This window comes from Balaenoptera physalus (assembly GCF_965194825.1).
Source record: "Balaenoptera physalus genome assembly, chromosome: 2".
Taxonomy (NCBI): domain Eukaryota; kingdom Metazoa; phylum Chordata; class Mammalia; order Artiodactyla; family Balaenopteridae; genus Balaenoptera; species Balaenoptera physalus.
This window is the reverse complement of record NC_138883.1, coordinates 11,096,917-11,124,716: the sequence shown is the minus strand read 5'-3', so window position 1 is coordinate 11,124,716 and position 27,800 is coordinate 11,096,917. Positions and strand designations below refer to the sequence as shown.

Genomic DNA, 27,800 nt, shown 5'->3' with positions numbered 1-27,800 from the left:
GGATGCTAGGAAAGCAACTTTGTGCTAATGCCTTATTTAAAGTTGTTCAAATTCCCAGCCTATCTTTTCTTCCCCTTAAATTGTTTTTCGGTTTACTTTTATGAAGATAAATTATGGAGGCAAGCAAGAGTTAGCTTCCTAGGCATTTCTGTCTCAAAATAATGAAGAGCAGTGCAAGGATAGAAATATAATAAAAATTCTGTGATCGGTTTTTAGAACCAAATATGAAGAGGAGGAAAATTTACACTCTAATTTTTTATGCACTGCCTTTCAACTTAAATCTCTAGAGATAGATGAAGATACAAAATGAAAATAAGGCCAGTTGGGAGCTCACTAAAGTATATGTTGGAATCACTTACACAGAGGAACTTATAAATTGTAGAGACAGATGAGGTGCTTAAGAGAATAAAGTCAAGCCAAGGCAAGCATCAATCATGAGCCTATACAAGCAAACTAGACACACTGGTACTAATCAGTTATGAGGAGCCAAGGTCCCTTCACAGAGCTTAGGCAGACTCTAGGAGGTCACGGTGGGTTTGGGAACAGCTGGGATTTAGGCCAGCGCAAGCTGACCTGCAATAAATTTATCCTGAAATCAAATAGAACACCCATCCAAATGACCTGAACGATGTTTGCAAAAGGAATTAGGCGGTCAGTTCCTAATATTTCAACCCAATGTGTGTTTGATTCCGAATGATGGCACTTCATAATTCTGTGACATTGAAAAAGTCACTTAACCTCTCTGAGCTCCAGGTTTTCATCTGTAAAATAGATGAAATGGTTTGAGAATTATGGAGGTGATCTATAAAAAGTCTTTACCACAGTGTCTGGGACATTATAGGTGCTTACTCAAGCAGTACTCATTACTAGTTAGGAATACTCTCAGTACTTACTACTAGTTAGGAATACTATCAGCACTTATACAAGTTAGGAATACTATCAGCACTTATACTAGTCAGGAATACTATCAGTACTCACTACTAGTTAGGAATACTATCAGTACTGCTAGTTAGGAATACTATCTTTGCTGCTGCTGCTACTGCTGTCACTACTAGTAGTAGTATAGTTATTAAGTGCTGGGCAGTGCGTTCATGTATATCACCTCATTTACTCCTAACTACAACTCTTTGAGGAGGGGACTGTTATCTCCATGTTACAGATGAGCAAACACCCTAAAATGGTAGAATGATTGTTCTTCGTAATCTAGTGTAGGGATAGGAACATCAGTTTCATTAAAGGGCAAAGGGGTGGGTAGATTTATTCTGCAAACTATGGTGCCTTCTCTCTGAAAAGATGCTTGGTCTCTAAGCGCACTCCCACTGACTGAGTGAAGAGCAGATTGTTTGGAGGTGATGAATCATGAGTTTGTAACTTGGAAACAACTCCTCCAGCCTCGGATCACTTGAATTACATGTACTTTGGCTGTGCTCCTTGGAAAGCCGAAGCCGTGCGGGGAGGGCTCCTTGGAGCACCACAGCCCACTAGAATGTAACGGTTCCCTGTTTTCTTCCTTTTCAGACCTCCGTGTTGCACATGTGTTCTCTTTTCCACGCATTTATCTTTGCTCAGCTCTGGACCGTATATTGTGAACAAAGTGCTGTAGCTACAAATGTTCAAAGTCAGAATGAATTCAGCTTCACGGCGATACTGACAGCACTAGAATTTTGGAGTAGGGTGACACCCAGCATCCTTCAGCTGATGGCCCATAACAAAGTGGTGAGTTCACAAATGAGTTTCCCCTCTTGGACAGAATCTCAAAAACCACTCTCAGCCCTCACATCACATGTTTCTTTAGAGACCTCAGTTGTAACAGTACATAAATGGATTGGTGAATTTTTACGTTATAACCTGGATGTTCTACCTGCATAATAATTTTGATGAAAAACAATGCAGACAAATAAATTCAGTAAAAACCGTTTTTGTTTTCTCTGCCTAGTGCCAAAGGAAATTTATGTGAAACTTCTACCTTTAAGAGTTGTCTTGTGCTATAAAGTCAGAGAGTGAGGAGGGAGATTTATATTATTTTTGGATTCTAAGGCAATTTGGAAAAACCATAGCCAGTTAAGTCATCTCTTTGTGGTGTTTAAGAGCAGATTGACTATACGTGTTAATTCTAGTTAGGGCCCAAACCTGAAAAGAGTCTCACCATTTTGAGTTGCCTTCTGAGGACCTAGGCTCCTCAATCTTCAAATCCAGTTCCATTTTAATGTGGATGGCTCACCTTGTTGGAAAATATCTGAGGTATGGATAGCATGAGCCCACTTCATTGAACAAGCTTAGCTTAGTCCTGTGGAGTCAAGATTGGAGGGTGTATGGAAGGAATTTACAAGGGAGTCCTTTGGTTTAGTTTGCTACTTTGGTGGAAGATTCTCAGCTGGGAAAGCAGCATCCAGTGTCTTGGTTATGGGGGCTTCATCAGTAGAATTCTTATCTGTGAAGGGCAAGGGGCCTGAAAGAATGCCATAATGATGATTCCAATGTGCCCAGAAACCCAACAATGCACTGTTCACAAATGCATTCTGGAATGGTTTTGACTGATTGAATATTAGTCTAAGAAACATTTTCTTTTTGTTGTAATTGGAAAGGGGATTATATTTTTCCTTTAGGGAAGCACTTTCTTTTCTTTAGAGAAGCAGATATTATAAGGCAGTTCTGTATGGAAAGAGGTGTTTTAATTCAACTTAAAGGAAATTTATGTGAAAACTTTAGGGTGCACCAACAGTTCTGACCAGCGCATAGATAATTACATTTATTAGATCATAGAGTCTGGGACTGAAGAAGCACTTGGAGGTCAAATATTCTATTCTGCTCTTTTACGGACGATGAAACTGGGACCTTAAATTTAAACTAGAGATTCAGAGTTTCCTTCTATTGTCGCTAGTTTTTTGATACCATTAATACCTCTCCTCCAAACCTCTCTTAATATTCAAATGTTGGAAATGAATTTATTACTGGTGAATCTTGTACAAATGGTGTTACAAATGAATTTGAATTAATTTTAAATTCTGAAAATTTTGTTAAGTCACATAAGCCAGTCTGGTAAAATCCCCCCTGGAGTGTTTAAAACCTAGCCATAGGGATTTCTGATGAGGGATATCATTTCTATGGTATTTTCGAACTGTCGTAAATATGACTGCCTTGTTCCACGGAGAATAAAGCCTCAAACACAGATGGTGCAGTAAATGAAACAGCCGCTCCAAGTGAAGAAACTGGAGAAAGGATCGATCAAGATGGAGAAAAGACCCAAACCCAAGAGCTCTGCAGTTGGAAATGAAGGAAGCAGAAACTGTTTATCCTCTGGTGTGAATCGCAGTGTGGTGCAGATTAGTGAGATTGATACCTGAATTCATTGGCAGCCCCAAGTTAGATGAGGAAGGCATGGCAACTGCGAAACCTCTGCAGCTTATAAAATTCAGTTTCTGGTTGAAGTTTTAGAGAGGAATAAATACCTCTGGTCCCCCCTGGCTGTTGTGCAGAATGTCCTCGTGGGCACAGGGCATGTGGCTGCAGACTGTTTCCGTATCACCTTGAGTGGAATTGATTTTCCTGTTTGTTGTTTCAGATGGTAGAAATGGTGTGTCTCCATGTGATTAGTTTAATGGAGGCATTGCAAGAATGCAATTCAACAATTTTTGTCAAGGTAGGAAAATCTTATGATTTCTATAGACCGTATCTTGCTTCTAAAAACAAATGTGGATTTATTTTGAATGTACCTTCTGAAGAGGAAAATAAAACTGATTTAATTTTCACATTCAAAGATGGGGCTGGAGGAATCGGGCTCACATAACAAGCCTTCACCAAATAGTTATAGTATAATTTTTGCTCTTGCTCCACCACTGTGACCAACTCTAGCTGGGTTCAATATGTCGCACCATGATGGCATGCAACATAAGTAATTAAAATATTACCAGAAACGTTGATCTGGAAATGACCCTAGAGTCATAGAAATTGTTTGGTGGAGCCTCACCTTGCAAGATATCCAGAAAACCAAGGAAAATACTCTGTCATTGTTTGACTTGGTAGCTGATACTTTTCTCTAAGATCAATTAATTTAGTTTCTAATATTACTATTCTAAATCACTGTACAGTGTGTGAAAGTAATTCATGTATTTGTTATCTATCGAGGGACATCAGAAACATCCTAGTGTGATAAAAAGATAAAAGAACAAAGGAAAAGGTGGTTGCTCACTCACTTTCTCTTTTTATTTCCATTCTTTTTCCTTTCCTTCCTATCATTCCACCTCTCTGTTTCACTGATTCTTTGTCCTTCCTCTTCTTGTACCACTTCCTTCTTTGCCTTCCAAGTCTATATTCCATTATCCCAGCCACCATCACCACCCCCCTCCCCCCTCCCCCCCCACAGAGTGCATCAGTTTAGAACCTTATAACTTCCTATTTCACTCCTTGGTTTGACTCTCTTCAATAAAGGACATTTGTAAAGTTAACTCACACAGTGCTGAAGAAAAGCAGTACATTTTTAGGGAAAACTTGACTGTTACCAGAAAACTGCAAGGTAGTTGGTTCAAATGGGATAGATATAGCTTATCTAGCTTGACAGTCAATAGCAAATGTCAACACTATGAGAGAAACTACATGACTGACACTTGGGTGATCATACCTGATTTTGTTTTTTACAGCTTTATTGAAGTATAATTTATACACAGTAAACTTTACATATGTAAAATGTACAATTTGATATCTTCACATCACACATATTATACCCATGAAACCATCCATCCCCACAGTCAAGATAATGAATGTCCTCCCCAGCTAAAGTTTTCTCATACACACTTGTTAGTCTCTATTCCACCGCTTCCTGTACCCCACTTCCTCATCCCCAGGCACCTACTGATCTGCTTTCTGTCATAATAGCTTAGTTTGCATTTTCTAGAATTTCATATAAATAGATTCATACAGTAGTTATGCTTTTTTTCTGCCTTCCTTCACTCAGAATAATTATATTACCATTAATCCATGTTACATGTATCAGTAGATTATTTTATTTCTGAGTAGTATCTATTATATGGATATAACACATTTCGTTTATCCATTCATCAATTAATGGACATCTGAGCTGTTTCCAAAAGTTTGAGGCTATTACAAATAAAGCTGTTATGAATATGCATACACAAATCTTTGTGTAGCTATAGGCTTTCATGTGAGTTGGATAAATACCAAGGAGTGGAATTGCTAGGCTGTGTGATATGTGTATAACTTTTAAAGAAATTGGCAAACTGTTTTCCAAAGTGATTGTACCCTGTTACATTCACACCAGCAGTACGCATTCCAGTGCCTACACATCTTCGTCAGTACTTAATGTAGTTAATCTTTAGTTTTAGTCGTTCTAAGAACTGTGTACTGCAAAATTGCATTTTCTTGTTGACAAATGATACACATCTTTTCATGTGCTTATTTGCTATCCATATATCTGCATGGTAAAATGTCTATTAAAATTATTTGCCCATTTAAAAACTCAAGTTGGTTTTTTTCTTATTATTGAATTTTCAGATACAAGTCCTTTATCAGATATGTCATTTGCAAAGATTTTTTTTCTGTGTTTGTCTTCTCATTGTTTTCACAGTGACTTGTGAAGAGCAGAAAGTCTTAATTTTGATGAAATACCATTTATCAAATTTTTCTTTTATGAATCATGCTTTTGATGTTGTATTTAAGAAAATCTTTGCCTAATCCAAGATCACAAAGAGTTTTCTTTGTGTTTTCTTCTAGGTATTATATATGTTTTCTTCTAGGTGTTAGTTGATATCTATGATCCATTTTGAGTTAACTTTTGTGGATGTGTGTGGTATGGATTGAGGTACTTTTTATGTGTGTGGCTATCCAATTATTCTAGGATTATTTGTTAAAAATTCTATCCATTGAATTGCTTTTGCACTTTTGTCAAAAATCAATTGACCATTCATGTATGGTTCTATTAATGGATACTCAATTCATTTCTATTGATCTGTTTGTCTACCTTTGTACCACGCTGTCTAGGTTACTATAGCTTTCTAATATGCCTTGAAATCATGTAGTGTTACTCGTCTAAATTTCTACACCTATTTCAAAGTTGTTTTGGCTATTTTAGGTCCGTTGCATTCTAGATACGTTTTAAAATCAACTTGTCAATTACTACGAAAAGCCTGCTGGGAATGTGGGTTGCACTGATGTATACATCACTTTAAGGAGAATTGAGATATTAACAATATCGAGTCTTCCAATCTATGAACAGAGTATATCACTCTATTTATTTATGTCTTCATTAATTTTTCTCAGCAATATTTATAGTTTTCCATATACAGGACTAGAATATTTTGTCAAATTTATCCCTAAGTATATAGTAATTTTATAGTATTATAAATAACATGGTTTTTTACATTTAAATTTTTGGTATTTTATTGTTAGTATTTAGAAATATAACTGACTTATGCCTTTATACCCTGCAATCTGTTAAACTCATTTATTAGTTCTAGTAGCTTTCTCGTAGCTTTCATCAGATTTTCTCTGTAGACAATAATGTCATGTGCAAGTAGAAGCAGTTTTCTTTCTTTCTTTTGAATTTTTATACTTTTAATTTCTTTTTCTTGTCTCATTGCTCTGGCTAGATTCTCTAATACAAGTTGAATAGAAGTCATGAGAGTTGGAAACCTTGTCTTGTTCCTGATCTTAGGAAGAAAGCATTCATTAAATACAAATGTTAGCTGTTAGTTTTTCATAGATACCCTTTGTCAGATTGAGTAAGGGTCTCTTCTATTCCTAGTCTGCTAAGAATTTTTGTCAGGAATAGATGTAGGATTTGTCAAATGCTTTTTCTACATTTATTGAGATGGTCATTTGATTTTTCTTTTTTGACTATTAACAGTGAGTTTCATGGATTGATTTTTGAATGTTAAACCAACCTTATATTCCTGGGACAAACCACTTGGTCTTGAAGTATTATTCTTTTCTGTATTGCTGAATTCTATTTGCTAACACTTTAAAATAATTTTTTTGCATCAGTGTTTATGAGGGATATTGGACTGTAATTTTCTTTTCTTGTAATAACCATATTTGGTTTTGGTATCAGGGTAATGGTGGCCTTATAGAGTAAGTCAGGAAGTATTCCTTTCTTTTCCATTTCTGGAAAAGTTTGTATATGTTTGGTATTTTTTTTTCTCCTTAAATATTTGGTCAAATTCACCAGTGGAACTGCTTGGGCTTGGAATTTTCTTTGCAGGAAGGTGTTAAACTACAGATTCAGTTTCTTTAATAGATATAGGGTTATTTAAGTTATCTGCTTATTCTTGAGTGATCTTTGACAGTGTGTCTTTCAAAGAATTTGTCCATTTCATCAGAATAGTTGATGTTATTAGCATGAAGTTACTCATAATATTCCCTTATTATACTTTTAATATTTGTAGGATCAGTAGTTATGCCACCTCTTTCATTCCTGATAATGGTGATTTGTGATCTCACTTTTATTTTTCTGATCAATCTGGTTAAAGGTTTATCAATTTTAGTGAGCTTTTGATTTAAAACAATGACAACAATAACCAGCTTTTGGTTGGTTTTCATAGATTTTTTCTGCAGTTTTTGTTTCACTGATTTCTGTTCTTTATTATTTTCTTTCTTCTGTTGACTTTCAATTTAATTTGCTCTTCTTTTTCTTGTTTCTTAAGGTGGAAGTGGAATTCACTGATTTGAGATTTTTTTCTTTTATAACATAAGTGATTAGTGCTATAGATTTCCATCTAAGCACTGGTTTAGCAGCCTCCTACAATTTGGTAGTTGTGTTCTCATTTTCGTTCAGTTCAGAATACTTTCTATCTTCCCTTTTGCTTTCCTTTTTGACCCATTCCTTATTTAGAGGCAATAATTTAGTTTCCAAATATTTGAGGCTTTTCTAGAGATTTTCTGTTATGGATTTTTAATCCAATCCCATTATGGTCAGAGAAAATATCAATACTTTGTATAATTTGACTCATTTTAAATTTATTGAGTCTTGTTTAGGATATTGTCTATCTTGGTAAATGCTGTGTGTACTAGAAAAGAATATGTCTTCTGCTGTTGTTGAATATAGTTTCCTATGTCAGTTGATTCAAGCTTGTTGATAGTATTGTTCAATTTTTTCATGTCCTTCCTTCTTTTTCTATCCACTTAGTCTGTCAGTTATTGAAAAGGGTATTGAAATATCTCCCTAATTTATCTTTTCAGGTCTACCAGTTTTTGTTTCACATATTATGAAACTCTTATTAGGTGCATAAAAGTTTAGGATTGTTATATCTTCTTAATGAATTGAAATTATGAAATGGTTCTCTTTATCCTCGATAATATTCTTTGGTAATAATAAAGGCAGTCCAGCTTTCTTTTGACTAGTGTTAGTATGGTATATCTTTTTCTAGCCTTTTAACCTATTTGTGTCTTTATATTTAAAGTATATTTCTTATAGGCAGAATGTAGTTGGGTATTGGGCTTTTTTAAAAATCCAATCTGACAATCCCTTTTAATTGGGATTTTTAAACCATTTTCATTTAATGTGTTTTGTGATACTATTTGGCTTAAAATATCTTGCTGTTTGTTTTCTTTATTTCCCATCCATTCTTTGTCCTTTATTCCCTCTTTTTCTACCTTCTTTTTGACTAATTGAGTTTTTAGTGATTAAATTTTGGATACAATTTCCACTTTTTGGTCTAGATTCTTAAGGTGGAAGCTGAGGTCATTAATTTGAGAACCTTTTTCTATTCAGCTGTCAGTGTTTGGTTTTCTGAATTTCCTCCTAAGTACTGCTTTGGCTGTATTCCTCTGAATTTTGATATATTCTCATTTCCATTCAGTTCAAAATACTTTCTAATTTCCCTTTTGACTTCTTCTTTGACCCATGGGTTATTTAAATGTGTTTTTCAGTTATCTTATTAGCTATATGTCTTAGCTGTTGTTGTTTTAGTGGTTGACTTAAGAGTTTATAGTTTACATTTTTAACTTAACACAATCTGCCTTCAAGTAATAATATACCACTTCATGTATAGTATGAGAATGTACAACAGTATACTTCCATTTCCAGACTTTGTGCTATGATTGTCATCCATTTTACTCCTACATATGTTATAAACCAAACCATAATATTTTTTTGCTTTAAACAATTATCTCTCAAAGCAATTTAAATTTTGTTTTATATTTATTTATATTTGCTATTATTGCCATATTTACATTTTTCAGTTTTCTTCATTCCTTTCTATAGAATTAAACTTCCATCTTCCTTCTGCCCAAAGGACTTTCTTTACTGCTTCTTGTGTTGGTCTGCTGAAGCTTAATTCCTTCAGCTTTTGTATGTCTGAGAAAGTCTTTACTTTGCCTTCATATTTGAAAGCTATTTTCAGTGGTTATTGAATTCTAGGTTCAAAAATTTTTTTCCCCCTAGTATTTTAAAGATGCTATTCATCCACTGTCTTTTTGCTTCCATTATTTCTGAGAAGAAATCTTTGTCATTCTTATTTCTTTTCTTCTGTATATGATACGTCTTTTTTCTCAGACTGCTTTGAAGATTTTTTTCTTTACCATTGTTGCTAAGCAATTTGATGATGATATGCCTTGGTGTAGTTTTCGTCATGTTTCTTGTGCTTGAGTTTGTTGGCTTTCTTGGATCTGTGAATTTATAGTTTTCATTATATCTGGAAAAGTATCAGCTATTGTTTCTTTAAAATTTTCTTGCATACCTCTATTTAACATACTCAGTATTTCCTCTACCTTCTTGACCATATTGAATATAGTTATAATAACTGTTTTAATGTCCTTGTTTACCAGTTCTGTTCTCTGTATCATTTGGGGGTCTTTTCTAGTTACTTGATTTTTCTTCTTGTTATGGATCACATTTTCCTGCTTCTTAGCATGCCTGGTAATTTTTTATTGGATTCTTGACAGTTTGAATTTGACTTTTTTGGGTGCTAGATATTTTTTATTCCTACAAGCATTCTTGAGCTGTATTCTATGACATAGTTAAATTACTTAGAAACAGTTTTATGCCTTTGAAACTTGGTGTTAAGCTTTGTTAGGTAGGATCGGAGCAGCAGTTTGTCTAGGGCTACTATTTCTTCACTGGTAAGGTAATAGCCTTCTGAGTACTCTACTTGGTGTTCTATGATTTGCAAGATTTTTCTACTGTAACTAGTGGAAACACAAACTATTGTTATGTGATTACCAGGGATTTTTCCCTCTAATCTTTTTAGGTTATTTTTTCTTCAGCCTTGGATAATTTTCTCACATGTGTATACTGGTCAGTATTGAGCTGAAGACTCAAGGGGAACCCTTTACAGATCTTCAGAGAGTTAGCGCTCTCTCTCTCTATACATAGCTCTCTCCTTTCCACTACTCTGCCTTACAAACTCTAGCTCCCTTGGCCTCCCTGGACTCCCAGCTCCATCTCCTTACCTCAGGAAGACCACCAGACTGTACCTGGGTTCCTTCTCCCTGTGCTACTGCCTGAAAACACTTTCTAGGCAGTGAGCTAGGATAACTGTAGGGGTCACCTTGTCTGTTTCCTCTCCCTCAGCGATCACTGTCCTGCATTGCTGATGCTTAATGTCTGAAAATCATTGTTTCATTACCCTTCATCTGGAATTTTAGTTTTGTTTTAGGCAGGATTGTAAATCTGGTCTTTGTTACTCCATCTTGGGTGAAAGAGAAAGTTTCATGACTAATTTTATTTTGAGGGCTGGAAAAAACATGGAGTGAAATGAATATAGTCCAACTGAGCAGGAAGTCTTCAATTTATCCCATAACATAAACCGAGATAAGAGGAAAAGTATCCCTTTGATTTTGATGAAAAACAACATATTTTTTTAAATGTCCTTTAGTTTTCTGGATATTGTTTTTGGAGAAGAAAAAAACCAACCAATTTTATTATAACATTACAGTGCCCAGAATAAATTACATCTAATTCTTACTGACAGCTTTGTAGGAGCCACTAGCAAAAGGGTACTGAAATGAACATTATTCAAAAAAGTCAAATTAGCATTCCGGAAATAGGATGACTGCTGGATTGTATAGTGCTGTCCTTCGCAATGAACTTTAACCTGATGCCTTCAGTCAGGTTTGTAAATCACAAACCTGAAGGCCCCTTGCAGGTATATTTAGAATCTTATGGTCTTGTGTTACATCAATAGGGAAATAACAAAAGCACTTCTAAAATCAGCCTCAGTGTTCCCCTTGATTGCCTCATAAAGGCCCTTAGCCCCTGGGGCAACCCTGGGAAAGGTGTCCACCCAGGGGCAGAGTACTCAGTGTTCCCTGGTCTCAACCCTCCTCCGTCCCTCAGGATTCTTAACAAGAGGTTAGTTCAGGTATTTCCCAAACATCAAGAGGCATAGGGGCCTGCTTCCATATTAAATGGGTCAAAGGACAACAAAAGTCTGTAGGCGTTAGGACCCCTCAGGGCTTGTTTTTGCCCTGCAGACAGTAGGGAGAAGGCGGTTAGACTAACTTATTTTTTCCATTCAGAATATCCAGATGAGCCGGTCCTCTTAAACGCCAGAGAGTACACCCTTATCTGCCACCAACCTTCGTAATCCCACAGTTTTATTATGAAGGTGGGTGGCAGGGGAGGCATGAAAGGGTGTCATTTTCTGATTGAGTTTCAGTCCCATCACATCTTCTGGGACACACCATCCTCCATTTCCAAACACAATAGTCATGTTAGCGACAGAGTATTAAATGGCTGTGATAGAAACACTGTGTTTAGGAATAAACATCAATGGAAGTCAAATTAGCAAATTGTTTGTATCTATAGAACGTTGAAAGCAGAACAGCCGCCAGATTTAGCCTTGGGAAAAAAAGAATAGAGAGGAAATATAATTTATCATCACCTCACCAAGTTGTTTTTTTAATGATTTGATGAATTAAATGAGACTAGCAGCTATGGCCGTGACTAGTGAACAGAGAGTTTATTTATATGCTATCCCCCGTCCCAGCAGGCTCTCCTCCTGATCCTCTCGCTTTGGTCATTGCATTGCTGTGAACAAATCCCAGGCTCACTTTTAACCTTTTCCCCTATCCAAAGAGCAAACTAGTCCTCAGACCCTCACAGGTTGGCACTGCAGGCAGCAACCTTCTCCATCCCGGAAGCCGTCCCTGGTCTTATCTGGACCATGAAGGCAGCCTCCACACTGGGACCCTGCCTCCGTTCTCCATGTCCTTCCACATCCTAGTGTCCAGACTGCTGCCACAGTGACCTTGCTGGAGCACCGTTCTCCTCACGGTGAATGGGGCTTCCCTCATCAGAAAGCACACTGAATTTGGAATAAAACCCATATCTCCTTATGTGGCATCCTAGATCATCTGTGGGTAGATGGGGAGAGGCCTTGCTCTGCTTTTCTAAACTTGTTTTTCATGACCCTATGCTAAGAACCTCACCCTTCAGCATCACGTGAACCTCCACTGCTTCCTCACCTCTCTGCACGCTCCCACCTCTGGGCTTTGCTTCCTTGAGTGCCCTTGTGTTAGTTTGCTAGGCTGCTGAGCACTGCAAATTGGGTGACTGAAGCAACAGAAATGTATTGTCTCATGGTTCTGGAGGCAAGAAGTTATGAGACCAAGGTGATGGCAGAATTGATTCCTTCTGAGGCTGTGAGGGAGCATCTGTCCCAGCCTCTCCCCTGGCTCCTGGGGGTTTGCTGGCCATCTTTGGCGTTCCTTGGCTTGTAGATCTCTGCTTCACCTTCATGTGCCACTCTCCCTGTGTATCTATCTGTGTCCAAATTTCCCCCTTTCTATAAGAACACCAGTCATATTGGATTAGGGGTCCCCCCTACTCCAGAGTGGCCTCATCTTAACTCGCTACATCTTCAATGACCCCATTTCCAAATAAGGTCACATCTGAGGCTGTGTGGGCAAGGACTACAACGGCTATATGAGAGGACACAATGCAATCCATATCAACTCTACTCTATTGGAGTCGGGTCAGAAAGAGCATGGAGTGAAATGATATGATGCATTTGAGCATATTAAAGATCTGAGCAGTCCTGAAAGAAACTAACATTTCCAGAGTTATTAGATCATAGCCCTCCTTCCCCATTTAAATCCCACCCAACTAGAGTTGTGTGGAATACACTTTGGGAAATGTATTCTGTCCCTGACTTGCGGATTTATGAGGCCACGAACGCAAGTCAACACTTGCGTTAGGAAGGGCTGAAGTGTGGCGAGAGACCAAAGTGGACAGAGGAGAGCCGCTGCTGGGGGAGCTCGGGCGGGGCACCTGTGACCTCCTAGGAAGGGTCTCAGGGCAAATCAGAGGCAGCGGAGGGGCAGGGCTCCCCAGATGCCCAGGATTTGAGAGCCTTGCTCCCGGCTGGAGCAGGGACCCGCTGCTCGCCTGCCCGTGCACCCACACTGCTGAAACCCCGGCCTGCACTCACTCCTGCTGTGTCCCGTCTTCCAAATCACAGCCAGGCAACTTCAGGGCTTGTCTTTGTCCATCACTTAAGCATTTTAACCGCTTCCCAGTGATCTTTTCTTAACGACCACAGGCAGATAGCTTCGCCATGCTACTTGGAGACTCAGTTCTAAAGATCCCGTGGAGGAAATTCTATTTCTAGAAAGGGAGGATTTAATTAAATAAATACACATTTAATTTCCCATGCTTGGTAGCTTTCAAGAGACAATCAGTCATTTACAGTGTGTGTTTCAGGCACTCATGGGGCGCTTATTAACCTCCAAATGCCACCAGCTCAGCAGGGTTTGGCCTCAGAGAGACGTTTGTCTGATAGCGGGGAACTCTGCAGTGGAGGCCCACATCCTTTTGTGATGTTAAAGGGATTCCGTGTGCCTTGCTTTGCCAGGCAGTAAGCGGAGCTTATGTGGGAGAATGGGGAACAGTAGTAATGGGCCTTCTGTGTTTCTCCATACAGCTGATACCTATGTGGTTGCCAATGATTCAGTCAAATATCAAGGTAAGCCACCCCCGGGTGTACTGGAAGCTCAGTTCCCTCCAGAGAAGCTCGTAACATTCACAGGGCTCCACAATGCTCCGCTCGTTACCTCCTCCTGGTCTCTGGGGGCTGATAACGCAGGAGACCCTGCGGGACAGGTAGGGGGCCTGTGGGCCGAGGTGACAGCAGGAGCCGCTGTCCTACTACTCATCGTTGATTGAAGGGGGAGGATCCCAGAGTCTGGGCGAGGCTCCGCTACTGACTAGAATACAGGCTGAAAAGCTACTCTACCTTCAGAGGACACCCATGGGATCCGGTCCCAGACATGTCCAGTGCTATTTCCTGGCCACTAGGACTGAATTTTTGTGATGGGAAGAATTCTATTAAGAGAGGATAACATTCAGTGAATGACAGAATTGAACTAGAAGGGACCTGCCCACTCCCCCCCCTCATTCTATATAAGAGGAAACATAGGCTCAGAAGGAAGAGTAACTTGGACAGGGTCCCACAGCCAGGGAGGGGAAGACAGAATGTATTTCTCACTGCCAGGCCCCGCCTTGAGTGACTCATTGTCACTGCAGGGCCAGACATACTCCATGGCTATAAATCTAGTTACTGGGGCTTAACATTAAGATGGCAAAGCTCACCACCCACTCCATCCCAAACTGGGTCCCGTCTAAGGCACTGGGAGTATCAGGGAGGAGGGGGAGAAGATGGAAGCCTTGTTGCTGGATTTCCTCCCAGAGTTGGGGAGGGATGCTTGTGGAAGGAAGGGAGGTGACTTCAAGGGATACCAAGAGAGATATACAGCTGTCAGCAGTGCCCCCAGGCTTTGACTACTGGTTCATGGCCTAACTGCTGTTTGTGGCCACCGGTAGGGCCAATGGCTCTGCTGGAAACCTCATTGCACCACTAGCCTCTATGGTGAAAACTGCTTGGACTTTCACCCCGAGGCATTCCAAACTGCCCTCCCCCTGCTTGGCGGTCATCTGTGGCAATTTGACATTGCCCAGAGTGCTAAGTGGAGGCCAACAGAACTTCATGAAAAGCTAAGAAGAATAAGAAAAGCTTACAACCTAGCTCCTTCGTGTGCATGAACGTGAGAACAGAGAGACTATAATCATGATGAAAATGTCCTGAGCACTTCCTATGTGCCGGCTTCTGTTCTGACCCCTCTGTTAACTCACTTATCCTTACAATAACCCCGTCAGGTGAGTGTTACTATCCCCACTTTGCCCATGAGGCAATCCAAACACAGACCGAAAAACCTTGTTCCCCAAGTTGTTTACGGGGGACCGAGGATCTGAACCCAGGGAGCCCGGCAGCAGAGCCCGCGACACCAGGCCCACATAGCAAACAGCTCTTGGGGGACAAGTCTAAGTGTCAGCCCCTGCACTGGTGTTGCAATGAATGAGTCGAGATGGGAGGGGCATTATTTGGATGGATTTGGGCCAGGTGGGCTCTAAGGACATGGCACCGGCCCACGCCCTCTGTCCTGAGCCCTCCCAAAATTTGAGAGTTGGCCTTTTTCAGGCCAGACAGCCCCCGTGCCACGTGTAAGTTCCGCCTGCAGAAGAAGTCCAGGCCGGCACTCCCTGGGTTGACCGGGAACCCGAGCAGGAAAGAAACTAAACTACCGTCTTGCCCTTTCTTACAGCACTTATCTGCGGGACTCCAGCTTCGCCTCCAGGCCATTCAGAACAACGTGGACCACCACAGCCTCAGGACGCTGCCGGGCTCCACCCAGAGCAGTGCCAGCCTGGCGGCCCTGCGCAAGTGGCTGCAGTGCACCCAGTTCAAAATGGCCCAGGTGGAGATCCAGTCCTCAGAAGCAGCCTCTCAATTTTATCCTCTATGAGCGGACTCCTCGGCTCTCAGTGTCAACACTCTGGTTTAGCAATAATGGGTTTCAAAACAAAACAATTCGATCCAGGCAGGTTGGGGAACATATTGGTACTGTACATTCTCTTTCTAGTTTAGTAAAAGACGTGCAAAGGCCGGAGAGGGCCAAAATGAAGCTTTCTTGCTACACATTTCTGATGACTCCTTGGGCTATCTGATTAAGTGTTTCCTTACATTATTTTTTAAAAACCAAATCATTTTTCTTTAACTAACTTCTATTTTTTTTAAGAAAAAAAAAATAGACTGGTGGGTACTCACAGAAAAGTTGTATAAGTCCCCCTGTTGCTATTTTTGATGATAGAGAATAAATAGGGTTTTTGAAACCTTTGTAGTGTTTTTTCTTAAAATCCACTCTTGGCAATGCAATAAAAAACCCCGTCACCATAAGCCAGTGACACTTGACTGAAGCTTTTTGTCATTATCCTGGGAAAAGTGGCAGCTTGCAAGGACCATTACAAAGTGCACTTAGAAATTAGGTGGTTAAACTGTGCCAACTGTTTTCTTTGTTTTATAATATCATTTTCCAGGACTGTCCAGTAAGTTTTATTATTTTTAAAACTAGTTTTTCAACTCATTAGTCCTAGGCTGTACTTTCTTGTAAGCTTTATGACAACCACTTTAGTTTTGTGAATAATAAATTTTATTCTTTTGTTAATACTTGTATACAATTCAATTTAAAACTGTAGATTGCATACTGGACCAGACGATTCCCCACGCTGGCACAGAACACTGCACCTGGAGCTATGTTTCATAAAACGGAATTTTAATAGTGTTAAGAGCACCAAGATTTATCAGCACTTCTATTTAGCATTTGACTGTGCATTCACAAATGATATTTCTCTTCTCTATCCCTGTAATGCACTGACTAAAAGAAGACTTAATATACATTTAAGCTGTATATTGACATGCTATTAAATGCATTTTTTATTATCTTTGTGAGCCTGGGGTTTTTTAAAATCAGTTTATAGAGCTAGAGTTTGGTTCCTGACAACCATTTCTTCTAAACTTTTAAAACTTCTAACTTCCATTAAGACTAAGTACAATTTTAAGAGGAAAAGGCTTTCTTTAAGATCATTTGGTGAGAGAAATACACAATTTATTTGAAGTCCATTCTCTAGGAGGGACTTTGAGGGCATGAGACTTTTTTTTTTTTTTTTTTATGTTGGTTTTTAAGAAGCTTCTCTCTTCTTCTGGGAAGTCTGATATCTTAATGCTTCTCAGGGGAAAACAAGTCCTCAAATGTTAAGTATTTCACATGAGTTCTAGAAAGACAGGGTGGCAGATCTCCATTCTTATGAAAACTTGTGGGGAACCAATAGGTCCTTATAGTAAGAGTATAGAAATGATTATTCTTCATATTTTGCTAACGAACTCTTTGGAAAGGCCTTCCCCTATTCAGAATTATCCTCTGTCCCAGTCGTGCTTGGTTATGCTTCTGTGCACATTTTGTCTTGTATTATAAAAAGTTGCGCATGTACTTATCTCGCTTGTAAACTGTGACAGCTTTGAGGATATGTCCTGTCTCTGTATCCCCAGGGTTTGGCTCATAGTACATGTTTAATTAGTGTCTATTGAATTGAACGGATTTGATTAAGCAGCAGGTCTTTCTTGAGCTACCCAGTGGGCTCAGCAAGGGCTAAATTGTGACTTTCTCTTTTTTATGCAGGGATTCCTAGAGGGGGTTACAGAAACCGGCTGGAGCAGGCGGCCCTGGCTGCTCTCCCTGGAGGTTTAACTGACTTCCCCATCTGGGCTCAGCTGTAGGCCCAGCTCTTTAGTGGTCCTGAGCCCACCCTGCCACAGGTGGCCAGGATCTTGGTGGCCCTATTCTACCAGTAGACAAGGTCCAGAGTCATCCACAGCTTCTTCTCCATCTTCTTTGCCCAGTTCCTTGAATGAACTTCTGCCTCAATTTCCCTTTGTATTTGCATCCCCCCAAGGGCTGGAGATGACCCTTTAGCTCAGCCCTCCTGACTGGGTCGCCTCTAATGCTTCCTGCTATCTGGATCTGTTTCCTTTTCCCCAGTCACAAGCTGGGTCCTTGGTCCCATCCAGGCAGGTCTCCCTCCTTGCCCCTCAGAACTGTGGGACCAGTTTTCCTACCAGCTTGACCAAAATACTGCCCCTGCTGGGACCCTGCCACTTCACTGGTTGATAGAGACCAGCAAGCTTCTCTGGCTTACACTCACTCCCCCCTGCCCACTTCATTACCCAGTATCCTCATCTTCTTTTGTTATGTCATTGTGGTAGCCTCTCCAGCAAGTGGGGCTCAGGCACTTAGAAGAAAAAAGCCAGGAAAAGAAGGGACAGATGGAAGTTTAGCAGGACTGGCCCTTACAAGGAGGAGGAGAAGCCATTCGCCTAGGTCAGGAGTCAGACAACTGCAGCCCACTGCCTGTTTTTGTAAAAAATCTACTAGAACACAACCACACCAGCCATTTACACATTGTCTCTGGCTGTGTTTGTGCTACAACGGCAGAGTTGAAGGGTCATGAAAGAGACTGAATAGTCCTGAAAGCCTAAAACATTTACCATCTGGCCCTTTACAGAAAAAGTCTCCTGACCCCTGGCCTAGGTGAAGGCCACTGAGGAGCACTGAGCTGAACCCTTGCATGGGTATATTTTCCCCAAAGCCTCAGGGTTTTTGAAGTTGCATTACTAGTGTTTCCTCGTCTGTAAAATGTGGACAGTGGCACATTCTACCTCACAGGGTTGTTGAGATGACGAAATAAAGAATGCAAGGAGAGAGCTTAAAGCAATGCCGGGCACATGGTAAGCACTCAATAAAAGTTATCGGTTACTGTTTTTATTCTCATGTTAAAGCCTAGAGAAGTAAAGCTCCTTGCCCAAGGTCTACGGCTAGTAAGAGGCAGAGCCGGAACATGACCCCAGGTTGTCTGACCCCAGGGACTGTGCCCTCAACCACGGTCCATATAGACTCCTGCTACCCCACACTCCAGCCCCGGGTGACAGCTCTGACAGCAGCAGAGAGGGCAGAGAGACTCCAATCCAGATTTGGCCAGTTCTGATTATTGGCTTGGAGAAGAGCCAGGAATAAATTCAGTTTTCCTTCCCTCACGGAATCCTACTGGTTCCAGGATGTGAACAGAACATTCTGAGATTCCCAAGGGTGGAATGGGCCAAAATCTGCAAATGCATAGATTCCATGATTGTTTGCAGTGAGCATGCCTCTTACTAGTTGGGTGACCTTGGACACGTTATTAAACCTCTCTGGACCTCTGTTTTGCCTTATCTGTAAAATGGAGCTGTCTACCCATCTCCCTGGGGGGATGGAACGCGCAAATGAGTGGAGGACTGAGGTGGTGCTTGGGAGACCGTACCAGACTCTATGGACCTCCAAGGAAACCTGTGCCACCTTATGAAGACCAAACGAGGGGACAGGTCACAGCTGCAGCTCATCTGGTTTTTCCTTCAGCCAGTCCCTCAGAAGCAAGACCTACAGGACTCATGGGAGCTGAAACACGCTCATTAACCAAGGGTGTCCAGTCTTCGTTGTATGCCAGTCTTTACAAGCGTGCCATTCTGCCTGACAATGGGATATTTTCAGCAACTCTCTTCCCTAAGAGTCTCATCTGAGGCCAAGTGACCGCAGCAACTTCGTCTCCATTTCCAAGCTACAACAGGACAAATAAGGTTGGATTGGATCAGAGAAGACGGGTTTTCCACCAAGACTCTTTCGTGAGCTGGGACTCAAGGGCTTCTGGCATTAATCGGACAATGCAGATCATTTAATATACCTCTTTAATAGAATTAATTTGCAACTATGTATTTTGGGCAAATTGGGTGTTTTAACAGTAATGGTCTTAAGAAGAATGAAGGGAGTGGTTGGAACTCAACGGAATAGAACCAAACTATGTTTTTATGAGAGTCAAACCCTCTGGGAGGGGAAGTGTTATCAGTAAGAGGCTGGCCAGTTCCTTCCACTGACAGCAGTGAGCCTCTTTTGAAGGGGGTTCAAGAGAAACCACAAGAGCCACCGTTTACTGAGTATCTACTAGGTGTTAAGCACTTCACAAACATTATCTTTACTCCTCTTAGCCCTCTCTTCCCCGTTAATATTCCCACTTTGCAGGTGAGGCAACTGAGGCCCAGAAGTTAAATGACTCATCCAAGGTCAAGCTGGTAGTAGTAGCATTAGGACCAGAAGGCCATCTGACTTCATCAGAGCTTCACTCAGTAAATGTTAATTTCTCTCTCCCTTTTTTTGGTTCTGGCCTCTTTTGGCTAAAATGTGCCAAGAGCATGGGATAAAGCAATCTGAGGGCTCTTTTGGAGGAAGCTCAGTCTTGTTGGTTTCTCTGTTTATTAATCATCTATAATAAATTTCCATCGAGCCACTGTCACTTCATCTGACAAAGGCATTTTCTCCTTTACTTTGGGAATTCATTTACTTGCCAAAAAATTATAGCTCACAAATTAAATCACATTTAGTTTCCCACTTAATCTAATAGTTTTATGGCAAAGAATAAAATTTTCTGAATTCATCAGATTGAGATGATGAACTCTATTAGATTAGGGGTCTGAGTTCACTCAGCCCTGTTGAGACTTGTCCCTAATTCAAATAATCATAGCTACCCTCTGTGTGGGCTTACTGCATGTCAGGCACTTTAGATACAGTAATCTCATTTAGTCTTCTCAACAGTGATGTGAGGCAGGTACTTCTGTTATTAACCCCATATTACAGATGAGGAAACTGAGGCATGGAGAGACAATATCTGCAGGAGTCAGTAAGAGGCAGAGCAAACTTTGAATCCAGATATGTCTGCCTCCAAAGCCTTGGCCCTTTCTACTACATAATTCTGGCAGGTCAATGATAGGTAGAGTCCTTTGCTACTCACCTGACCACAAGGTAACCTAGAATCACATAGACCAGAAGTCAGTAGCCGGCAGCCTGCTGGTGAAACTTGGCCCACAGCATATTTTGTTTGATGAGCTTGAACTTTCCATTTCCCCTTTCAGTTTGAATACTTCCGCTAGAGCATGCAGTCTCCAGTTTTGTACCGTTTCCCACTAACTACTGATCTCTGCCTCCCAAGCAGGAAGACCCCACTGCCTCTCGGCAGAAATCCTGTTGCCTTTGAGTTGGTGCTTCACTCATTCACCTGCTCCACCCTGCAGGCTTGTGAGTTTGCCGCCCAGTTTAGACCGACCGTCTCATTTTACAGGCCTAAGAGGGGGTGGGATTGACCCAGTGTCACTCAGCGAGCCAGTGGCCAAGCAGGACTTGGGGCCGTGCTCTCAGCCACAGTGGCCCACCTCTCCCTGGCATCACTCACACCCCATCTGCATGGCCATGGGCCCCCTCCACACCCCGACCCATCAGTTCGACCTCATTTCTAGTCAGGGCTGGTCCCTCCAAGGTGAGCCCTGGCGGCAGCTCTTCCCTGCAGGGTGCGCGGGACATTGGCGGAAGGCACGGATCTGGTCGAACAAAGAACTGGCTTTTTAATCACGCAGTCCAGACAGGCCCCCGCCCGCAGGCCGGTGGAGAGGGGAGCCTCCTGGGGCTGCCTGGCAGATGCCCTGATTTCCGCTCCTTCAAGTGGCCACTTGGAAAAGAAAGGAACAAGCAAGTAATCAGGCATGAAGGACAGAAACACTCCAGGTGAGGACAATCACGCTGCCCAGGTGGGGTGCTGGGGGATGGTGGTGGGAAGGCTCCGAAGAGGGGATCGGCCAGTTTCAGACAGCACGGTGTGCCCAGAGCCTTCATCTAGAGAGCCCAATGCTAGGCTCAGGGCTGGGGGGCAGCTGGAGGGGAACACAGACACAGGCTCTGCAGCCAGGTCAGTTGGGGACGTTCCCGCCGACCCGCTCTATGACCACCAGCAAGTACTTCATCTCGCTAAGACTCAGTTTCATCAGCTGCAAAATGGAGATGCTAATTCCTCTCTGCTGACGTTTTTGTGAAGAGTAAACAAAATGATGTCTGTCAGGTACTTAGCACAGAGAGGGAGTCATAAACAGGAATAAGAGTGAAACTTTAAGGAAACCTCGCTACTCCTAGGAATGCCAGGCTCTGGGCTAAGCAGCCGACATTCACGCAGCCATTTCTTCTTCCAACTGTAATGCCATGTGACAGCTGGTGTTTTGCTGAGATGAAATCACAGCTTGCAATGGGACCTTGGCTCCCATCCTGTGGAATGCGGCATTCCTACGCTGCTGGGCTGCATGTGGTGACTCAAGGCTCCCCCGCGTTTCTCTGCTTGAATGAGCAACTGGGAAATCCTCCTCCATATGGTGTGTTCTCTCATCATTGGGACTTCACATGGTGTGAACACATCCTTGTGTTTGTAATGGGGATAATATTTTGAAAATAATAAATGGATATGTCTTTTGTTCTTCTCCAGGAAATCGCCTTCCCCAGCCTAGCTCCATGGATGGCGTGGGTGGCAGGAGGTTCAGATGCAGGGAAAGTTCTGGTCAGACAGGATGAGGGAATGGAGAGCCCACCTCTTCTGGACCCTAGTGGACTGTTGGCCAAAGAAAAAGGGAGACAAATGTAGGGCAGGGCAGAGAGGCCAGGTGGGCATGTCGGCAGCTTCCCTGCTGGGGGTGAGAACGTTGTAGAAATGCCCTGATGGGAATGTCCCAGGGATCCCCACCGCATGGTGGTGCACAAGCCTCCAGGAGAAGAGCCGGCAGCCCTGGGCAGCCTCGGGGCTGCAAATAGAGCCCCGCACCCCAGCTCCGGCAGCTCTCTCCCGGCTTGCGGGAGCGTGCAGGTCCCAGAGTCCCCGTGGCTGGAGCTGAGAGAGCAGGAAGATGGGCAGGGCCTGTGGTCAGGAGAAAGAGCCTGCCACAGTGTGGACATTTGCAGCTGGAGGCGCTGTCACCCTCGGAGACCGGAAGGGCCCAGGCACAGTTCTGCAGTCACCCGTCCCGGAAGCAGCCCAGGCCGGCCACGAGACCTGCCAGGACCCCGAAGGTACCACGTGGTCTGAACCTGCCTCTCTGCCTGTGCCCGAGACCACGGCTACCCCCTCAGGGGCACGCCTGGGAGCCTCCTGGAGGGGAGCCGGGCTGAGGAGGCGGCTCACAGTTTGAGTATCTGTCCCAAAGACACAGAGTCATCCAAAAGGAACTAGTGAAACCAGAAGAGGCCCAAGCACCATCAATTTGCAAATTCAGGTTTTTCTACCGCCTCAGCCCCCCTACACCCAGTGAGGTGGGGCTCTGAACAGTTTTGGGAAATAAAATGCTGTTTCTTTTCTTGACACTGCGTGTACGGTGTTAAATTTGTAACCCACAATTAATCAATTAATCCTACAAACGTTTCTGGTGTCAGTCACACTGGGGGTCTAGAGACCTGGCAATGACTAAGACCCAAAAGCAGAGTAGGCCCCTGTCCTCACGCATCTTATATTCATGTGAGAAGAGAAAGACAGGAAGTGCATACACTTCTCAACAAGTGTCCTTAGCTGGCGACAAGTGCTGTATTGAAAATAGACTAAGGCGATAGATTAGAGAAGGACTAGGGCTGGTTGAAGAAAGCCGCAGGTGATAACCAGGGAAAGAGTGGCTGAAAAGACCTAAAATGAGAAGGCGCTGGCACATGTGAGGAGCTCAGGAAGGCGAGGGTGACAGAAGGGAAGAGGTGACGGGGGCGTGGGTACAGGAGAAGCAGGGGCCAGGTCAGGAAGGGCTTTGTGAGCCAGTGTACGGAGTGTGGCTTTTCAGTATGAAAAAAGTCATGGGCAGGTTTTTAACTCACGTATGGTCTGACTTACGTTTTGTAAGGATCCCTCTGGCTTTCGTGGGAACGATCCTGGGGGCGGCAGGGGTGGAAGCAGAGCGCCCAAGCAGGGGCTGTCACTGTAGTCCAGGCAGGAAGTGATGGTGGCTTGGATGGGGGTGGTGGGGGCCGAGTTAAGCAGATGGATTTAAGTGTTTTGGAGACTGAGTTGATAGGCCTTGCCGGTTTATTGGCCACTGACAAGTGATCACCCCTGAGAACATGTCCCTTTTGAGAGGCAAAGAGGAATAAAGGCTGACTGTCAGGGTTTGGGCTGAGAAACAGTGGTGGTGAAGAGGCCAGGTGTGGAGGTGAGGACGATGGGGTGACGAGAGGTCGTAAGGAGAGAGCCAGGAGTCCTTCCGGGCTCTGACGAGATGCCCGTGTACAGCAAGCGTGCAGTTGGACGCACTCAGGTCTGGGGATGATTGGGAAGTGGGGACCGGAGGTACGAACGTGGGAGTCATGCACGTTTGATGGGGTGTGAAGCCCAGGACTGGATGAGCTCTCTGGGAGGGTGTGGCAGACAGAGGAGGGGGATTGCACGGAGAGGCCAGGCAGCGGGGAGGCCAGCCAGCCGCGGCGCCCAGCCGGCTTCTTTTCTCATCACCCACGACGACTAAAATGGTGCTGTTTGTCGTCACCGGGCAGTGAACACACATGTGGGCCTGAAATCTCAGTATGTATTTCTATGATCCAGACATGTTTATTATACTCTTTTTTTTTTAGGTTTGACTAAAAATGAAATCAAAAATCAAGTTCTCACAGAGAACATACTTACCGCTGAGAATACGTCCCATTTGAAAGGTTGAGGGCAAACCTCCAGGCAAAAGTCAGTGGCATGAAGCCAGCCCCCTGGAATTCCACAGAACAAGGGCTCCTTCCACCAGACCCTCCTCAGCGCTGCTCTTTGAGGACAGGTTCAGAGCGGCCTCACTGGCCATCGTCTGTGTGCTTAGCTGTGTCGTCACGATCCTCTGGACCCCTCTGTCTTCCTGGGCAGGGATTGGACTTCCGTGGGCTGCGCTCACGTCAGGGGTGCAGTGCCTCCTACTCAGACATCCCCCAACCTGCACGCCCACCATCAGAGCGCCTCTTTCTTTGGGGGGGGGGCCTTGCCTGACTCCCTTTTCATAACTGCATTATCCCCATGTATCAGCGAGTCTGGAAAGGAGGACATTTCTTTTTAAATTAAGGGGTGTAGGGCGGGGACCTGAGGAGCAACAAACAAAAGCTCCTGATTTCTTCTAGTTCTAACGGTGGAGACAGCAAGTTACCTCTTTGCTCTGGGAGGAATTCCTGAGGGCCCCTCTTAGCTGGGAGTCAGTAGATGCTCATTTCCTATGGGAAAGGGTGGCTTGTGTTTGTCTTCGTAAAAAAAAAAACAAGGAGGATGCTTTCCCACAGGAAGCTCCTGGGAGAAGAGAATTAAGCCTGAACCCTATCCCTTCTGGGGTTCACTGTTAGAAGAGCTTCTCTATTGGCTCCAGGTGGCTCTGACTGTGGTTAGCTGACAGGAGCGGACCCCCATCCCCCTGAGGAAACTTAGTAGAAGAAATAGGGATGTGGCATGAGGGCAGGAGCACGGGGCTGAGGTCAAAGGTCAAGGGCTTCTGTTGAGGGAATGACTCTGAATGACCGACCTTGCAGCCAAGGCAGTGGTGACAATGCCCACCAGGGGCCAGGGAGGATGAGAGCCCCGTGCAACCTTGTGGGGGCAGGATTCTGCTTCCTGTTCCTGAGGAGCCATCCCAGGAAGACCCTCTTGAGGCCACACGGCCACCGATAGGGAGCCATCAAATGCGAGGCCAAGGGTGCCTCAGGTCCCCACGCCCAACGGCGAGCACTGAGCTGGGCCTGGCGGGAAGCAGGCTGTTTGCATCAGCCAAGGGGAGTCAGGAGGTCCAGGGCTGCCATGCGTATTGTTCTGGACAGCCCTGCAGGCCCCTCTGGTTTCAGGGAGTCCCTACTACCCCTGGGGGGCCTGGCGTGGGCTCCCCACCTTTGGTGGAGGGGCTCCCCGAGTCTGTGACGAGGCCTTCTTGAAGACTGAGAAAGGAGGGGCTGCCTGGGTCTCAGGCCCATCTCTGATTCCTTCCCTGGGGCGGGGGGCATCTCAGGGCCCAGGTGCCAGTACTGATTGAGAGGGCGATTTTCCCCTCACCCACATACACAGAGCTCCCCTAAAGTCGTCCCGTACATGAATGTCTCACAGGACTTGGAGAATCTTCTGTGGAGACCCAGGAAGCAGGGACTGGGTGTCACGTGATGGCCGGCTTGTTGGGGACCAGGGGCAACCCTGAAGGGTCTGAAGTCTGGAGCCAGATGTAAGTCCCCAAGGGATGGGTAGAGAGGACAGGAGAGCGTCAGGCTCCTGCAGGCTTGGAATGAGGACCCAACTGCTGTGACCTCAATCTGGTGATGCTGGGACCCTTCCAGTCCCTTCCATGTGCACATCCTGGAGAAGTAGCTGGCCAGGGATTATTACTCTTATTTTACAGGTGAGAAAACTGAGGCTCTGAGAGGGGAGAGGACTTGCCAGAATCACATATTAATTGATTCATGTTAGTACTAAATGAAGTAAGTCAGAAAGAGAAAGACAAATACCATATGATATCACTTATATGTGGAATCTAAAACATGCCACGAATGAACCTGTCTGTGAAACAGAAACAGAATCACGGACATAGAGAACAGACTCGTGGTTGCCAAGGGGGAGGGGGTTGGGGGAGGGATTGAGTGGGAGGTTGGGGTCAGCGGATGGAAGCTGTTATATACATAATGGATAAACAACAAGGTCCTACTGTATAGCACAGCCATAAATAAATAAATAAATTTAAAAAAAATAAAAAAATAAAATCTACTGTGTAGCACAGAGAACTATGATCAATATCCTATGATAAACCATAACGGAAAAGAATATTTTTAAAAAAGGATGTATATATATGTAGAACTGAATCACTTTGCTGTACAGCAGAAATTAACACAACGTTGTAAACCAACTATACTTCGATTAAAAAAAAAAAAAGAAATCACAAAAATTGATCCATGTTAGATCCATGAATCCCTGACTCCAGCTTCCAGGGGCTGGGGACGCTGAGTGTCCTGTTTGCTTTTCATGGGCTGGGAAGATAACTGGATGTAAATCTAGCTGGGATGGACCATTTGAAATCTGAGGGCCTGTCTGGGTTGGAAGGGCCTAGAACTTATAGCCACACAGAACTCGGTCTGAATGTCACCTCTGCCACTTACTGCTTCTTTGACCTTTGGTGAGCCACTGAACCCCTCTGAACCGCAGTTTACTCTTCCGTGAAACAGGGATGATCTACATCCTCCTAGGCTTGCAGGAAGCCTTAAAAGAGATGATGTATGTGAAGTGCTGGCAAGTCGACCCTGGGTGTCCCTCCATCTCCACACTGGTGTCACTGTCTGTTTGCATCACCACCACCAAACTGCTCCTGGGGGCGGGGCCCTACCCTGTTTCTCTGAATCCCCAGGACACAGCATGGTCAGCACCTAGGGTAGGCGTGGACGCAGGCTCTCCAGGGGTTGACAGGTTCATACAAGAGAGGAGAAAGCTTCTGGAAGTGTCCACGGGAGAGGGCAGACATGAGAGCTGTGCACGCAGGGCTGTCTGTGCCGTCCAGAGGAGGCAGAAGTCACTGGGCTCCGTGCACCTGTGGGCTTTTGGTCCATGCGGTCAGGGAAGAGGCAGCTTCTGAGAGGATCTGCACAGCACATCAGATGTGGCCATGCAGCCAAGCCAAGGGGTGGGGGAGGGGAGCCTGAAACCTGCAGACGGGGAGGTGTGCACGTGGAGTGGCGCTGCGGGGAGAGGTGTGGGATGGCTCGGGGAAGGGCAGCCAGGCCAGGGAGCGGTCCCTAGCCGTCAGTGGGGTAGGTTTGAGGAAGTTCCTGTGGGCAGACAGAGGCTGGATGGAATGAGGCAGAGTTTGGGGAGAGTGGGGAGTGGGACCAGCGCTGGGGGTTGGGACAGCGGAGGTGGGACTGGAGAGCAGATTGGAGGGCCAGGGCAGGACCCACCGGATTTGAGGGCGGGGAGGACTGGGACCTCTGAGGTTTCCAGCTGGGACCTCAAGCATCGGGGAAGCTGAACCCCAGTGTTCAGTGTGCTGCCTGCCATGTATCAGATGTTCTGTTAGTATTTGGGGAATGACTGAATGAATGAGCAAAAGATTGACAGCTGAAGTCAGGAGCCTGAGGCTGTACATTCAGGAGAGCCGCTC

The 27,800-nt window shown here is 44.0% G+C and overlaps 1 protein-coding gene across 8 annotated transcripts in view; it reads left to right on the top strand.

Moving 5' to 3' along the window:
- UNC79 (unc-79 homolog, NALCN channel complex subunit) overlaps positions 1-27,683 on the top strand; it is a 261,771-nt gene extending 234,088 nt beyond the window's left edge. For all 8 annotated transcript variants that reach the window (XM_082451152.1, XM_082451149.1, XM_082451150.1 and 5 more), the window contains 4 exons: positions 1,519-1,716; positions 3,563-3,640; positions 13,875-13,916; positions 15,553-27,683. In XM_082451152.1, coding sequence (XP_082307278.1) covers positions 1,519-1,716; positions 3,563-3,640; positions 13,875-13,916; positions 15,553-15,753 — 519 coding nt within the window. In that variant the 3' untranslated portion in view covers positions 15,754-27,683. The remainder of the gene's footprint in view (positions 1-1,518; positions 1,717-3,562; positions 3,641-13,874; positions 13,917-15,552) is intronic.
- Positions 27,684-27,800: the final 117 nt, after the last annotated feature.